This window comes from Vombatus ursinus, unplaced genomic scaffold (assembly GCF_900497805.2).
Source record: "Vombatus ursinus unplaced genomic scaffold, bare-nosed wombat genome assembly UNPS02014809.1, whole genome shotgun sequence".
Taxonomy (NCBI): Eukaryota; Metazoa; Chordata; class Mammalia; order Diprotodontia; family Vombatidae; genus Vombatus; species Vombatus ursinus.
Window position 1 is genome coordinate 17,541,555 of NW_020954587.1, and position 12,793 is coordinate 17,554,347.

The 12,793-nt window shown below is 38.4% G+C and overlaps 1 protein-coding gene across 10 annotated transcripts in view; it reads right to left on the bottom strand.

The window, feature by feature from the left end:
* Positions 1-4,715: 4,715 nt before the first annotated feature.
* The window catches only part of TIAM1 (T cell lymphoma invasion and metastasis 1), a 251,069-nt gene continuing 242,991 nt past the window's right edge, over positions 4,716-12,793 (bottom strand). For 7 of the 10 annotated variants that reach the window (XM_027875529.1, XM_027875525.1, XM_027875531.1 and 4 more), the window contains 2 exons: positions 12,573-12,745; positions 4,716-7,146 (listed from right to left, as the gene is read on the bottom strand). In XM_027875529.1, coding sequence (XP_027731330.1) covers positions 6,677-7,146; positions 12,573-12,745 — 643 coding nt within the window. In that variant the 3' untranslated portion in view covers positions 4,716-6,676. Of the gene's footprint in view, positions 7,147-10,088; positions 10,149-12,572; positions 12,746-12,793 lie in introns of all 10 variants that reach the window. The other 3 variants (XM_027875533.1, XM_027875534.1, XM_027875532.1) reach the window with 3 other exon arrangements.

The following is a 12,793-nucleotide window of genomic DNA, read 5'->3' on the forward strand; positions in this document are numbered from 1 at the left end:
AAGCTTGGCCTCTTACTATTACCTTCATGAAGCTACTTCTCCAGGCCCTCCCACTGGTCCTAGATAAGTGACCTAAATCCAATTCAGTAGTCAATGGAGTCCCTCAGACTAATTATTATTGCTTCAATTTGTCCTCCCATAAAGTATCTGGTTAATACTTTACAGTTGTGTTACAGCCACTCTGCACCTCATTCAGTTTGGGGATCATCTTTCATTTAATTTACCAGCACAGCCCTTTCTACAATCTTCTTCATTACTACTAGGTTTCTGCTATTATCATTCAATTAAAATGTTTATTACAATAATCTGAGGCAATGGAATATTCCATTGGGGATCATTATAACTGATAATGGGGATCAGTTGACCATCGAATGTTCTGGGGAATGTTCAAGAAGGCCAGGACCTGCCAAGAGGTGAAATTGCAGGCCCTCCATGGCACAGTCTGAGACTGCCAAAGAGCAGGAAAAGCCTCCTGTGAAGAATGTCCCCACTCAGGGACAGGCAAGAAGCAGGAGCTGGATTCAGCCCAGCTAAAAGTGAGTTCACCTAACCTATTCCTAGTTGCTGTTTTTCTCCCCTGACCCACTGATTCCCTCCTATTGTCCATCCATTGGTTATGGAATCCATGTCCTAAAAACATCTTGGATCTTGGTTTCAACATTTAATTGTTTTATATGGAGACTATCAATTGAAAATTATGCCAAGCCAATTAGATTAAAAGAATTGGTCTGGAGATTATGTAGTGTACTCAAGAAATGGGCCAACTGGCTTTTAGACATCTCAACCTGGATGTCCAGTAGACATCTTAAACTCAACAATGTCCAAAATTGAACTCATTATCTTTCCTCCTAAATCCTCCCTGCATCCAAACTTCCCTATTACTATTGAGGGCACCACCATCCTCCCAGTCTCCCAACCTAATGTCCTCAACTCCTCATTATATCACATCTCCCCATTCCCAGGCCTGCCCCCATCCATCCAGTGACTCTTTATTACCTCCAGGATCAATTACAAAATGCTCTGTTTGGCAGTCAGTCTCTTGTGCTTAATAAATGCCTGATTGAGTGACTAATTACTTCCTTTATGTAGCATTCTGACATGAACTGCAAGTTTCCACCTACTATTAGATCAATGTCAAAGAAAAACTCTATTGGATTTATATAACTTGCTTCCTATTTCAAACACTTCATTTAATTTAATTGAAATAGTATTATCCCATTGATTGAGAGCAACACCAAACAAATGGAAGCAAGCTCTAGTCTAAAAATCATGTATTTTATTCAAGAAATATATCAGATTACTAGTCACAGACCTCAATTTCTAAAGATCGTATTCTGTTTTCCTTGCTGGGTTTTAAGGATTTGCTATAGGCAGCAATCTGAAATGAATAGGACCTTTCCACTGGCTATTAGATCAATGTCCTGGGAAAAGTGAATTAAAATACTTTGCTTAATAATTGGAATATTCCATTGCCTCAGATTATTGTAATAAACATTTTAATTGAATGATAATAGCAGAAACCTAGTAGTAATGAAGAAGATTGTAGAAAGGGCTGTGCTGGTAAACATCTAACAAGTGGTTCTCAAAAGAAATGTATGCACAACATATTTTCTAAGTTTAATCTATTTTAACAGTTTATCACTTTCTTAAATTTAGGTGCTCAACAAAATAATAAATCAAACTGATTTTTAGAGTTGGATTACTGAGGTATAAATGTTCACACTTAAATTTAATAGTTAACTCTCTTGATCTAATACAAGTTATCTCCAGCATATCCTTGACTCTAATCTATTTCATTTACTCCAGGAATGTTCCAGATTTCTAGTTACTTACCTGTTCCTAAGGCAGCTAGATGGCACAGTGGATAGAGTTCCAGGCCTGGAGTCAGGAAGACCTGAGTTTATTTTTATTTATTTATTATAATTATTAATTTTTTTTTTAGCGAGGCAATTGGGGTTAAATGACTTGCCCAGAGTCACACAGCTAGTATGTGTCCAGTGTCTGGTCTGAGACCGGATTTGAATTCAGGTCCTCCTGACTCCAGGGCGAGTGCTCTATCCACTGTGCCACCTAGTTGCCCCTAGGAACACCTGATTTTAAATCGTCTCAAACATTTACTAGCTATGTGACCCTGAACAAGTCACTTAACCCTGTTTACCTCAGTTTTGTCAAACTATTTGGTGACACCCTGTTTTCCAGAGCTAAGGCCCATCCAGCAGGCTGTGCCCTGAACTTGGCATAACAACAATCTTTTGCACTCTAGATGATCTCACCCTCTGGCAAAGAGTATTTCTTTGACCAGCACCAGATGTTCACTGAGAGACATTTTCATATTAATCAGTAACTGTTTAGATTTGTTGGAGTTCCTCCTATTGCCCAGGGACCTGAGAGTCAACATTTTGCAGCCTAAAGCCATCCATCACATCTCTCGATATGCTCACAATCTCTGTTTCTTGTTACAACCAAGTGAATTGAACCAGGTACTGCACTCCTGTTCCCACCATGCTGACTCTAGTTCCGTACCCCACTGAATGATCACAAGGCTTAACAACCCTTTTGGGTTGAGACAGTCAACCTGCAGACTGTTCCCACAGGACTCAGGAACTCCTGCATTGTTCACACATGAACTTGTCATGGGAACTGCTACACAAAACAAAAATGATTGTGTTATGATCTAGCCCTCTTGTAGTTTTATAGGTAGTTTTTATGTATGCCCTGACTTTGCCCCAGCATGTAAGTAAGCCCTCCTCAGGAGGGGTGGCTTTTGTGTGCAAGTGTTTTACTCACTCTGAAGCTGATTAAACTTCTGTTTAATCCCTGACACATCTACCTCTGTCCTGCTCTGTTCGATTCTGGCCATTTCCAGATTAGAGGCTGGTTCTGGTCCAGTTGACAATTTCTTCATCTGTAAAATGAGCTGGAGAAGGAAATGGCAAACTACTCTAGTATCTTTGTCAAGAAAACCCCAAATGGGGTTAATTTTTTAACATTCTTATTTGTTACGTCAAATTTTCTATTCTATTCTGATCTTTCCATCAGGAATGCTAGAAAATCTAGTCCATTCTCCCTGTATAATCATATTCAGCTTTGTTGGCTAAGTTATTCTTTGTAGTAAGCCTGTATCTTTTGGAATATTATATTCCAATTTGTTTCTTTAGGATGGTGACTGCTAAATTTTGAGCGATCCTAATTGTGGCTCCTTGGTAACTGAATATATTCTGTCTACTTACAGCATTTTTTTTTCTGTCACCTGGAAGCTCTGAATTTGGGCTGTAATGTACTTTGGAACTTTCTTTAGTGTTTCTTTAAGATGACTGGTTTATTCTTTCTATTTTTGTTTTGCTCTCCGATGCTAAGTGACCTGAACAGTATTAATGATTTTTTGAAAAAAATTGTCTATGATCCTTTTTTTGGTCATGGATTTTATGTGATTCTTAAATTACTTCTCCTTTTTCACTTTCCCGGGTCAGTTACTTTTGCTGAGATAACCTTACATTTACTTCTATTTTGGCAGTCTTTGACTTTAATATCGCTTGTTGTCTTACAGAGTTATTAGTTTCTATATAGGTCATTCCAATTTTCAAGAAGTCTATTGCTTCTTCCAGACTGCTAATTCTATTTCCAATTCCTTCTTCTGTAGCTCTCATTTCATTCCCAACTTATTCCTCTAGTCCTCTCATCTCATTTTAAACTCTTGTTCTATCTCTTCCAGAAATTCTAGTTAAACTTATACCCAAGCTATGCTTTTCTTTAAGGCTTTGGTATTATTTGCCTTCCTCTGGGTTTGTGTATGAAGAGTTACCTAGAAGAAAAATCCTTGTCACCATAATTGTTCTTTATAGTGGGATTTTAAATTATTGTTCACTCTTCCAGTTGACTTCCTTACTTTAGACTTAAAGTAACTAAACGTTAGGGCTGGGCTCTGCACACCTCTGGAGGGATGTCTGGGCTGAGTTTGTGTTCTCTTGGGTCCCAGAAGGTAACAGGCTGGTGCGTGAAGCTGAGCCCTGGAGATAAGAAGCTCTATGGGTGAAGCTCAGGATTTAGAGAACATTCCCTAAGAACGCCCAGATACTCTACTTCCAAGCTTTAATTCTTCCTTTCAGTTGATCCTCAGAGTAACAAAATGTTAAGTTAGAGAGAGTTGAATTCCCTACCACTGAAGATCTTAAAAGGAACTACAGAATAATTTCATGGTGGTGTTGAGACTTGTTTAGGGGTTGAACTAGCTTGTAGTAGTACTAGCTAATACTTAGATATTGCTTAAAGATTTGCAAGGCACTTTATATACATTATCTCCTTTCATCCTCACAATCCAATGAGGTAGGAGCTATTATCATCCTCATGATAAGATAATTATTTGTAAAGCTGTTAGCACAGTGCCATGTAGCACTGTATGGAGTATGTAGTCACATACATGGCATGTATGCCAGGCATCTATCAGGTGCTTAATAAATGCTTGTTTCATTCTCTCTCTCTTCTCTTTGCCCTGTATTTGACAGATGAGAAAACTGAGGCTGAGAGAGGATAAGGGAAATTGCCTGGTTTCACATTATTAGTAAATACCTCAGGCAGGATTTAAACACAGGTCTTCTTTTGAGTTCCCTTTTAATACTAAGATTTGATGATTCTATGTTCTCTTTCCTCTACTAGCTTTCCAATCAAACAGAAACACAACTGTCTACATATTTTTCAATATTTTATTTTGACAGGCATTTACAACATTCCATTCATAGACCTAAAAACATAAAAATAGACCTTCTTTCAGCTTATAAAAGAAATATATAAGAACCTTTGACATAGACACATCATGACAATATGTACAAGAGACAATGAAACCCTCTCCAAGCACCAGATTTTGCAGTATTTTAAAACAGGCCATGTTTCACTGGGTACAGTATATAAGGGCTATTAATAAATCTCTACCTCTCTAATTAATTTAAACTGAACCAGAGATAATATGGAACAATGAAGTGATACAAAGGGTATAGAAACCATTCTAAATCTTTTAAGAAAACCAGAGAGTATAGCAAAAGTTTAATAGAATATGACTTTCAAAATATTAATCTCAAGCCCCTGGAAACCCAAAAGGGAAAGGGGGAGTGAGAGTGGAGGTGGGGAGGATATAGGGTAGGAAAGCAGGTAAGACTAGAAGGGACATAGAAGCATTACTGTTTTGGAACATTTTCTATTATGTCTTAAAATATAAAGTTATAAATGATTTTTGTATAAAATATAATCCCTAAAGCTACTATAAAATTCAGGTTCTTAAGTACCTACTGATGTGTCAAACACCAAATAGATATTTATCCCCAAAAGAAAGTTTTCATAGTTGAGCCCTTCTTTGGAAGTGAACATTTATGGAATGGGATGGTGTGAGGTGGAAGAGCTGTAACCCTTCTCCCCTTTTTTTCCTTTGTTTTGAATTAAAAGTGCCATAACTTGTTTTTGTTCTTCCTATTTGTATCTATTTAAAACATTAGATTTTGATACGTCTACCCTGCTTGGTTGGCATGAAGAAATTGTTAAACACTAGAGACTTGTGAAGAGGTTTTTGGTTTCTAGAGGTTCATTGATAGTCTATTATGGAAGACAACATCTATGGATAAAGTTATGGGAAAATCAATGTATGCCATATTAACTTTTTTGTGGAAATGATCGATTTGTTGGTCAAGTTTTCCACCCCACCCCCATCTTGGCTATACTCACCAGAAACATATAGACTCATTGCTAATTACTAATTCAAATAAATTTCCATCTCAAATATATATTCAAACATAAAATCTGCTTCTTGGAAAAACAATTATTCCCAAGAAAGTGTTCCAGTTGACCTTTCATGTATAAATATAAAGTCACTATGCCTACCTCTTCATTTTAAAGACCTGGAGTTACATTAACACTGTAAAAACCTCAACTATTTGTGCCTTGCACATCAGGTAACATTTTAAAAAAAAATAGTGTTTTGTTTCAAGTGATAAATTTGGATCTCTTTTTTTTTAAAGAGTTTGGCATCTTTATGATTCTATGCAAAACTAGAGCTTCCAGCAGTGACATTAAAAAAGACCAGTCACAGACCAAAAAAAGGAAGGGAAAAGGCTCATCAAAACATAAATTCCCAAGCTTTCCTCACACATTTCTAAAATACAAATATTCTCTGACAGCTAAGAAAGAAAGGAGTAAGAACACTGCAAATTGTACAGAGATATTTTTCAAGGCAGTTTCCTATCAAGGAGATGAATCTCACAGATTAAAAACAAAACAAAACAAAAAACAACAACCAAAAAAACCAAAACCCTTTGCTCTCTGTGCTATCACTGAAGCTCATCTGCCGCATGTACTTAAATGCCTTCAGTAACCTATTTTCCAGTGCTATATAATGCGCTTTTAAAAAATATATACATATATATTTTCATTTCTCAGCCCCTGATTATTTGAGAATAAATAAAAGCCCTTGGTAATGTACACAATACAAGACTCCAGCTTATTCTTTTTCAAATTCTAAACTATGTTGTTTCTGTTAAAACTTACGAAGTGATGTGGCTACATGGTTTTGGAACAAGTCAACTGCCAAAACCCTGTGTGCAAGTGCGCAATCTAAAGGATAAAAGTCTTCTCAGTATGTAGGAAGGTGGGGGGGGGGGGAACCTACAAATACTACCTAAAGGGAAAGTGACATTTAGATTTCGGTGTTCAGTTTCCTGGCGGGGACAAAGTCTTCACGCCTAACCCAAATGACTTCCTCACTAGCGTTCTCCAGACCGCCATTGATGCCAGACAAAGCCGCTTGCTTCTTGAGCTGGGTCATCCTTGAGGCATGACTATCCATAGCTTGTTGACCTCTTTCCCGCTGACTGAGAGAGGCAGCTTGTAGCTGCTCCGGAAGGTCTCTGTCCACTGGGGACCCTTTCATGGATTTGCAGTATTCATCATCATCACTAAGGATGTCCGTCTCCTTGATGTCATCTTGCTCCTCATACTGAGCAAGATCAAACTGTTCCTCTACCCAGCGGTCAGTGTCCCTGCCACTGGAAGGGTGCTGGGACTCTGTCTTAGGGCTGCTTGTGGAGACAGCATCTGAATCAATGGTAAACCTGTTTCGGGCCAGACGCCTCCTCCTTCTCCCAAGAGATTTACTTGGGGCTGACACTGCACACACACAAAACAAATATAAAAATAAAACCCCCACATGTTTTACATGAAATGAAATTTACATTCCCCTAACAACTTGAATCCAAGTTTACCTTGGTCCCAGTGAGAGTATTTAAAGTAGTTAAAGAGAGCATTTAAAGAGAGACTATGGCAATGGGTGGAAGGGTGAGGAGAAAGAGACTTAATTCCCTTAAAGAGAATCACCTTTTACTTGAATCTGTCAGCCTCGATGTCAGATGTAAGAGAAATAGCTTGCTGCTATTTCTCTTAAAAAGAAGCTGAGGGTGACCTTGTGCCCCTAATTGGTCATGCCTTTATGCCTAAGGAGAAAAGTCAAAGCCTCCTCCAACCCGCTGCAGGCCCCCCCTCCCCATTGGCAAAACAGGTAATATCTCAATGCTTTTATAATGAATCAAGAAAGACCTTAAGGCAGTGGCCATGACCTGAAAAACTCTTTGGACCTAGAACTTTTTCAGTACCAAAGGAACACAACTATCAATTTGCCTCTTTAAGATTCTCAGCTGGACCAAGAGTTCAGAATTTCTTTTATGTCTTTATCCATCCATCCAGACTGATTCTTCCAACCTGCCCAGGCTGGCAGTGCAAAGGCCGCTCCTGGGCTTGATCCCATTACTGATTTGCACAGGAATTCTGGACTACTGTTTCCAACCTAGGCTGGCTCACCTGTCTTTAGGCAGCCTGGTGGCCTCCTGCTTCTAGGGGCTAGTCATATTGGTACCAGACTTGGTGCAGACATTCAAATGGCTTAGCTTCTTTTAGCTCACAACTTTGAGCTCAAGGACAACTTCAGCTTCCCTGGCAGCAGGGATCATGGGTATGTACCACTGTGCCCTGCCCAGAATGTCTTTTGGAGATCATTAAAGATTTTTTTTGGGGGGGGGGGGCAGAAATGGACAAAACTAAGATTAATCAAAAAAGTTCATCTTCCCAACCACTACAATATCTTCTTTTGAAAAAATCTGATTATGTGCTCAAAGGATTAAACTTAACTTTGGAGTTCATGAAACCCAAACACTGACTATACCTTAAGACAATTCCTGCAGGTTCCTAGCCTTGAGCCTTTTTATCTTCTTCTATAAGATACATTAGTTAACAACTGGGTCATTGTAAAGCACTTCATAGACAACTTGCTATAATATTACTAAATAAGAGAAGGAGAAATTCTAGGAATTATTGACTCACATACATACAAAGTGCTATTCACATGGCAATATAGCTATTTTTCCTTCTCCTCTAGTAACAAAATTGTCACATTAAATACAAGAAGATGAAGTGTTATGATACAGAAGTTCCAATAGAGCCTAAAGTTAAATCACACAAGGAACTTCCTTGACTGACACAGATTATCATAGTTCAAGCAGCTCCATCACTGAGACCAGTTTTAACCATTCCCAGATTATATCATGATACCTAGCAATTTCAGTCAAAGGTTCAGCGGGTTAACATAGGGTTAGGGCACACAACACTTGGACATTGGTTTTTCCCTTTGGCCAAGTGTGACCCTAGGCTAATTAGGCCTCTGTCCACTTTTTCATGCCAAAGGTGATGGTATGAAAATGGTTATCCTCTAGCTCAAAACGTGAACAAATAAGCTCTGATATGAAAAGAAAGGAAAGCCATTTCTAAGAGAACTGAAAAGCACAGAAAATTCCTGTCCACATGTATCTCAATATCATAGTATAACTTGGCTTTCTTCCTGAAAGTTTTAACTCAATAATGGATCATCTGTAGTAGAGCTGTAACTAGGAATTTCAGTACCAGTTGTGCCAGAACACTGCTGAGGAAGGGCTGGTGGGAGAGGGGAAAAAAAAAAAAAGGATGGGGGAGGTACAAAGAAGTTCATTTAAGGGTACAGTTACATTGGGAGAAGTGAGGGTAGAGAGGAAGCTGCCTCCTACTTTAACTAACTATTTTTCCAAACAAGGTACTAAACTCAGCTCATGTTGTTGAAGGATTGAAAATTCTGCCAATGCCTCTAGGAATTTCAGCACCCTGGAACAGCACTCTAGCTACCCCACCTAAGTTATTGTTCTGACTGAAGTCAATTAAATAAAGAGAGTAGAATATGATTAGACTTTCTTGGTTATGAGTCAAACTATTCTGCTTTCATCTTTAGACAGAATGGAATCAGAGAGAGAAATTACCTTCATTTAATGACAGCACAAAAAAAGGCATAAACTTCTACCTGCTAACACTTTTTCTTATGAACTTAGTCATCTTGGGTGAGTGTCTCCCACTTTTTCAGACATTCTTTGATTTAAAAATTTCTTTTTCTAATGTTAGGAAAGAGTGTTTAGTGTTGCACTGACTTAGCCAATTATCATCATGTGATCAATGTGTCTGATTACAGATAAGTGCTCCAAAAGGAGAAAGATAAATATGTTTTTTAACAATGAGTCAGTGAATTATTCATTTGCCCTATTCAATAGGTGGTAAAGGTTCCTCTGGATGTTCACAAAGATGCAAAATTTGGGATGTTTAAAAATGTCTTAAGAAATCTTACAAAGAACCCGCTAACTAGTTCCCTAGAGATCAAAAATGCTTACTTTCAAAGAACTTGAGTTCACTAAAATATGAATATGTAAAATATGAAAAGGGACTGAATACAAATAGCTGGATTCATCTTTATCAAATATTCCTGGACAGATAAGGGACAGCTGAGAAATTTCCAAATTACAATCTTTTTTACAAGAAGATGAAGAAAAGGAAAAGTGAACATTGCTAAAATAAGGGCCCCATGGGACAACATAAAAATGGACAGTATATTAGGAAGGGCAAGATTCCTAACAGACATCAGTGTAGAGAAGGGCACACCCAGTAGCAGGCATTTGACAAATACTTATTCATTCACTGAAACCTATCTAATGGAAAATTTATTTTTATAACTTAAAAAACATTGAATTATTTCTCAGCATTACCTAAGCTTTCTCTTTGAGGGTCTTCACCCAGTCACAGGACACTGTGCCTCTTAGACATAGCTGAAGAAAAGGAGGAAGATGATGGAGGAAAGGTCACACAGCGTAGGACAATCTCAGGTTCCCTCCAGAAGAGTAGGAAATGAAACTATCTGTTTATGATTAATGTAAAATTCTGCCTTTTCTGGAAATATATCACAACTGTGTTCCCAGAAAGGATAACTGTTCTAGTACTACTGCCCTTTCAACCTCTTGGTGAGGGAGTAGAGGAGGGTGAATGAATCTTAAGTTTATACCTCGGGAACAAATCCACTTTCCCCCTTTTCTATATCAGGACAAACCTTTCTCAAATTAAAAGACTTTCCTTCAGAAAGTTTCTCCCATGGATGTATTAAAATGATATAAGATTCACCGAAAGACAGAACAGAGATGACTTCTTCAATGACCCTCTGAGTATTAAAAATCAAATGAAGCTTAAAGTAAGGAGAGGTAAATTTATGTTTGCCACTGCAATGGAGATAGATAATGGTCAGTATAGACGTCAAATAGACAAGGGTTTTCTTAAAGATGGAGAGGTCCCCAAATGCTGCTGTTTGCCAATGTTGTTTTGATTATATCAAGTCTTAGAATATTATAGAACCTCCTGAGCAAAATCCTTAATGATCCAAAAAGATTTTGGTCTAACTACCATAATGACTCAAAAACAGTTTGGCCTAACTACCAAATAGAAAAAATCAAATGGATAAGGAACACCTGTTGTCCAGACTATGATAATGTGTTCGGATAGAGAGCCCAAAGACCAAATCTATCAGTACAAGTATCTTGGACATATAATGCAGATATATTCAAGTTTGTTGTAGTTGTTTTGTTGTTATCAGTCGTGTCTGACTCTTTGGAGTTTTCTTGGCAAAGATACTGGAGTGATTTGCCATCTCCTTCTCCAGCTCATTTTACAGATGAGAAAACTGAGGCAAACAGGGTTAAGTGACTTGCCACTTAAGGGTCACACAGCTAATAAGTATCTGAGGCCAAATCTGAACTCAGGTCTTCCTGACTCCAAGTCCAGCCCTCTATGCACTGCACCACTTAGATGCCCCTAGATAATGAAGGGGAACCTTCATTAACAATTAAATAAGAAAAGAGTAGGTTATACATACTGCCTCTGGGAAATTGTGCAGTGCTTTCAATGATTCCAAGTCACCTCCTGAAACAAACCCTTTAGGTCCATATTTTTTTTAAAAGCAATATTCTTCCAGAGAGGCAGCAATATAGTGAGATCTAGGAAGAACTGGATTTCATTCCTACCTCTAAAATATACTATGTGACCATTGGGAAGTCACTTAATTTCTCAGTGTCTAAGCAATTCTAGAAGACTGTAAGTTATAGAAGAGTTACCAATCTGCATCACTGGAGGGAATTTCCACATGGGGAGTCGTCCATACTAATGAAATCACAAGTCAGGAGCAAAATAAATAAATAAATAAAAACCTCTCAAGATGCTTTATGGATTTGAGTCATGAACACCAAAGCTACTGAAACAGCAAAGTTGAGAGTGGCTGCAGAGGCAATGGAGAGGCATAACTTTGGTATGCACAAGCTACAATACACTAGCAATAGTGCAGGTGAAGCTAGTGTAAGGGACATCCTCAAAGTGATGAGTAATCCCATAGGGAGGTGGGCCACACATGGAGCTGGATCCAGGGATGCCTGATAGAGGCTCTGTGTTTTCCACTGATATCCACTGGTAGTCTCAGATGCTGCAAAGAAAGGTCCCCAGCACTGGTAGGACTTTCCATGGAGGATTCATGTGAGGATGTGGACAAGAATCACCACTTTGAGAAAGTTTATAATTTGTGACACTGAAGGTAGCCTCCACTTCAATGAGATCACAGCTCCATCAAAGCACTGAATTAAAAGAAGTCATCTCAGGCATGAGGGCAAGGAAAGAAAAGAAAAGAAAAGAAAAAGAAAGAAAGAAAGAAAGAAAGAAAGCAAGCAAGCAAACTCTCCCAGTATTTTAATTGACCCCAAAATCAGAAACAATAATTATTGAGAATGAGTGAGCTGCTTAGTCACTGTGCTACCATGTTTACAGAACAGCTTGCTGGGAACGTGGTGAAAAACACACACATTACTCTCTGTAAACAAAGCCAACCAGCATGCAAAGCAGCTATCTTCATTTCCACAGAGCGATCAAGTCTACTTTGCAAAGAGGACGTAATTGTCACTAGCTTAGGAATAAGGGGTATGGCAGAGCTTTCAAGTCAAAAGTAGGAGGGCAGTAGAGGGGAAACCTGAAGTGGAAAAGTAAAGGTATAAATAGATGATAAAAGGAATGTAAGAGAGGGAGAGGAAATCACACCCAAGGAAAGCCAAAGCACCAGCCTTAATCCCACACAAGGCAATACCTTAGTTTTGCTCAGCAAGTTGGGTGCTGTAATAGATTGGGGATGACAGGGATCTTTAAAATCTGTATCCCTACAGTACCTGCCCTGCTCATAGCTGGCCTTGCACCTTTAAGGGGGTATAGTCTTTTTCCTCCAAAAGGGACATATTGCTGAGATGAGGGCAGACTTTCTGTTTTGAGGAGCTGTCTTCTGTGTTTATCACGTAAGATGGAATGCACAGCCTTCAGAAAATCTTTTCTACTTTCTGGGGAGCTAAAAAAAAAAAAAAAGAAAAAGAAAAAGAAAAGGAAAAGATTCAAA